The sequence below is a fragment of the Mastomys coucha genome, unplaced genomic scaffold, assembly GCF_008632895.1.
Source record: "Mastomys coucha isolate ucsf_1 unplaced genomic scaffold, UCSF_Mcou_1 pScaffold7, whole genome shotgun sequence".
NCBI classification, from domain to species: domain Eukaryota; kingdom Metazoa; phylum Chordata; class Mammalia; order Rodentia; family Muridae; genus Mastomys; species Mastomys coucha.
Window position 1 is genome coordinate 59,831,732 of NW_022196913.1, and position 4,607 is coordinate 59,836,338.

Here is a 4,607-nt window from a genome sequence, read left to right on the forward strand (position 1 = left end):
TGTAGACCAGGCTAGCCTCAAACTCAGAAATCTGCCTGCCTCTGCTTCCCAAGTGCTGGGATTAAAGGCATGCGCCACGACTGCCCCGCTGTGAAACTTTTGATAATTGTTCCTCAAACTACAGAAGTTACAGCCAGTAGTAAATAATAAGTGCCCTATTAAAATGTTAAAGGCATTGCATTTCTGGGAGGAACACATAAACCTTAAAGTCTGTTGTAATTGATGACATTAGGTGTAGTGAGAATTCTAGAATTTTGTTTTTTTGTTTTTTTTTTAAAAACACAGAAGTAGGGGCTGGTGAGATGGCTCAGTGGGTAATAGCACTGACTGCTCTTCCAAAGGTTTGGGTTCATTTCCTAGCAACCACATGGTGGCTCACAACCACCCATAATGAGATCTGACACCCTCTTCTGGTGCGTCTGAAGACAGCTACAGTGTACTTATGTATAATAAATAAATAAATCTTTAAGAAACAAAACACAGAAGGATTATAAGAATGTATTTGAGCAGGGCAATGGTGGCGCATGCCTTTAATCCCAGCACTTGGGAGGCAGAGGCAGGCAGATTTCTGAGTTCGAGGCCAGCCCCTAGTCTACAGAGTGAGTTCCAGGACAGCCAGGGCTACACAGAGAAACCCTGTCTCAAAAACCAAAAAAAAAAAAAAAAAAAAAAAAAAAAAAAAAAAAAAAAAAAAAGAAAAAAAAAAAGAATGTATTTGTTTGAATCCCAGGTGTGGGATGTGGGGCTGCTCCACATCAGCTGACTGTGATTTACCTCATGCTCTAACAGAGGCAGGTTTTGCCAACTGCAGACAGTTTCTGTGATTGTGTGACATGTGGAATTCTGGGAACTTTTCAGACTACATGCGCCTTAGAGGCTGTGCGGGTGGTTTTGGTCATTCAGGGAGTTGGCTGCTGCTAGTAGTTGTGTTCAAAGAAGAAACAAGGAAAAAGAAAACACCACTACTTAGAGGTATGCCCCGAGAATTAGGCCATTATGAAAACATTGCGTTCAAGTAACAGAAAGTTATGTACTGTAAATAAATTTTAGTTTCACAAATTTACAAATAGGTTCGGATTGAAATATCTAAGAGTTACTGGAGAAGGACTCATTGTCTGTTGATGCAGATGCAGACACCTTTCCAGCAAAGCTGGGAGACGTGCTTAATGAGACCTGGTAACCTAGCAGGCTCGCTGTAATAAAAATGAGCCTTTGTAGAAAATGATGGCCAGTAAAAAATATTTGTAAAAGCGCAAAGGAGGAACTTGCATGTACACAAGATATATAAAGAAGAAATGAACTCTGGTATCTAAGTACGCAAAGGCCATTTTAAGAGAGAGAGAAAAGAGAAAGTGGGAAACCACACTCTTGCAATTTATCATAGTATAATATTGTAGTTTTGTATGTGCCTAATTAAAAATTCAGGCTTATCATATATTATGTTATGCATGAGAAAACAATACATATGATATTTGAATTTTCAAGAATTCAAATGAAAATTTTCAAGTGTTTCCTTGTGGATATCTTGACAGGGAGGAGGTGGGGGCAGTATAGACTTGTATATATAGAAATTACTTAGTGTCAATATGTATATTTGATTAGTCTGAGATATTATATTTAAAAACTGTTTTGTCATACATAGCCTTGATGTAAGCTGGCCTCGGGGGTTTTGTTTTTTCCTTTTGGCTGTATTAGAAATTAAGCCATAGAGTGGAGGTACATATCTTTAATCCCAGCATTCAGGAGGCAGAGTCAGTCTGTATGTTCCAGGACAGTCAGGGACACACAAAGCGGAGCCCTGTCTCAGGGTGGGCTGGGGATTAGTTCCGGAGGTGACAGTTGCTCAGCATGCGCTCTTTGCCCTGCCTCCCTGCCTCCCCACATTGTGTTTGTATTTATTCTTTGAGCATTTTGTACAGTCTATGTTGATGATACTCACTCCCTTCTGCTAGCTAGACCTGCCTTCACTTTCCTACCCATCCAATTTTATGTTTACTCCTTGTCTCTCACAAACAAATGAAGAATTTTGGAAGTAAGAAAACAAAAAAAATCCTGGCATCTGGTTTTTGTTGACCAATTACTCCTGGGCATAAGGCTGACCCTGGAGTGTGTTTGATACACCTACGTTGATAATGCTAACTTTCCCTTACCCGTAGCAGTCAAATGCAGTAGCTCCCTGACTCGTGATGAAACTTCTACCTCTCTTCCTCTCTGTTGGAATTTTTGTCTGGTTTGAGCTTGTTTACCCTATCACATACTGTGAGTTTATTTGTGCACCTACGCTCTTATCTGGAAAAGACTCTCATTGACCAGTCTAACCTCAGGTCCTTGGCTCTGACAATGTCAGGTATGGGTTACATCTCATGGAGCAGCTCTTAAATCCAACCAAAGGTCTTTGGTTCTTCATGACATTAATGCCACTGCTGCACCAGCCTGCCCTCCTCAACTTTATTTTATAGGCAGGGTCTCACTAAGTTGCCTTGGCTGGTTTCACATTTACTTGGGCACACTGGCAGACCTGGAACTTGAGAACCTCCTGCCTTAGTTTCACCAGTAGCTTTCATTTTAGGCCTGGTTCACAAGTATGAGACTTTCTTTACAAGTCAAAGAAAAAATTAAGGATTATGATAAAGTTGGTACTAATTATTTTTTTAAAGACAGATTCTTGCTCTATCCTAGTATAAAGACTAGACTGGCTGCATACTTGTGTATGGTCCTTTTTCTCAGCTTCCCAGCTATTGGTATTACAGCATGAATAGTCATGGCTTGTTTGTACCTCTCACCCACCCCCCATCCACAGTTGAAAACCTCTGAGCAGCCAAGCAGTGGTGGCGCACGCCTTTAACCCCAGCACTTGGGAGGCAGAGGCAGGTGGATTTCTGAGTTTGTGAGGCTAGCCTGGTCTACAGAGTGAGTTCTAGGATAGCCAGAGCTACACAGAGAAACCCTCTCTCAAAAAACCAAAAAAAGGAAAAAAAAAAAAGAAAACCTCTGACCAAATTTAAGTTATTTCTTTTAAGCTACTGGTCTACTTTGGTAGTATTTCTGTGTAACACCTCAGAAATGACTTTATAGAGTATTATAATCTCTAAGTTTAAATATTTGAAATCATGATTTTGCAGTAACAGTTGCTTTTCAGTAACAATAAAAAAAATCTAGTATCTTAAATGATACAAGCAAGTAGAAAGTTATTCTATTATTATAAATGACTGGTTATTGGTGCTTTAGAAATCTTGTTGGAGAGATAGCTTAGAGAGTAAAAGACTTTTAGTGCTAAGCCCAAAGACCTGAATTTGATTCCCAGAACAACATGGTGGAAGGAGAGAACCAACTTGTCTAAATTATCCTCTGACCTCCTTAGTCCCCAGAGTTCCATGCTCCTTCCCCTCCTCTTTTCCTTTCAGTGCCCCTCCCACTTGACTGCCCCCTTTCTCCCTACACATAGAGCACCCAGCTCCATTGCTTGGGTTTAATAGTGGCTTTAATTTGTAGTGGTAAGTTTTCATGTTCCATGATTTAGAGTTGTTTATTGTTCAATGCTCATTGTTCATTGAGCAATTTCGTCAGTTCTGTTTAGTGTAGTATTCATTTAAACAGAACATATAGTTAATTAATTAGAACATTCAGAGAGGATTGGAGCCCTGTGTAATGATGACATGGATATTGATCAATTTGTTTTTCATTCATATCCATGTGTATCTATGTATATTACATGAACAGAAGTGAGACAGGCTCTCTTGTAGGAAGGGTGATTTCAAATTCCTATGTAGTGGAGGATCTTGAACTCCTGATGCATCAGCATAGCCAGTGTAGTCCTTGGTTTGTTTGTTTCTTGTGTTTGTTTGTTTGTTTTTTTTTTTTTTTTTTTTTTTTTTTTTTTTTTTTTTTTTTTTTTTTTTGGTTTGTTTGTTTGATTTTTAAGATTTATTTATTATTATACGTTAGTACACTGTAGGTGTTTTCAGACGCACCAGAAGAGGGTGTTAGATCTCATCACGGGTGGTTGTGAGCCACCATCTGATTGCTGGGATTCAACTCAGGTCCTTCAGAAGAGCAGTCAATGCTCTTAACTACTGAGCCATCTCACCAGCCCTGTTTGTTGTGTTTTAAGGCAAGGTCTCGTTATCCATTCTCCAGCCACGGTCTTCCTGCTTCAGCTTCCTGAGTCTGTAAATTGTACTGCTATGTCAAGATAACCTAGGATTTGTTGCTGTGGCAGTAGCTATAACCAATTTGTGCACAAAAGGTGTTAAAGAACTGGTTTCAAGTACCTCAGTAAATCCTGTTGCTTTTCACTTACTTACAGTGCTTTGAAGCGGGTCGCTTGGAGAATGGTATTCTTGACTCACGGGCTACATCTCATTTGAAAGAGTTCAGTGGAGGTGAGTATTTTTGATTCTGAGAAAATGTAAAGCAGACATAAATTTAAAGCATTTTATTGACTAGAAATTAATTTCTTGTATAAAGTTATGAACCCGTACAATTATACTTTTGAAACTGTGACCACAATATCTAAAACCCATAGGAATCTATAGCTATTTTTAAGTCTTACGCTGTAATTAAATCGAGTAAAATTATATTTTTAGCCGGGTGGTGGTTGAGGCAAA

General features: G+C 39.2%; 1 protein-coding gene across 17 annotated transcripts in view; it reads left to right on the plus strand.

Annotated features, from left to right (window-relative positions):
* Nucleotides 1–4,607, plus strand: part of Nsd1 (nuclear receptor binding SET domain protein 1) — a 116,939-nt gene that overhangs the window by 56,893 nt on the left and 55,439 nt on the right. For all 17 annotated transcript variants that reach the window (XM_031358596.1, XM_031358605.1, XM_031358594.1 and 14 more), the window contains one exon: nucleotides 4,307–4,382. In XM_031358596.1, the coding sequence (XP_031214456.1) occupies nucleotides 4,307–4,382 (76 nt within the window). The remainder of the gene's footprint in view (nucleotides 1–4,306; nucleotides 4,383–4,607) is intronic.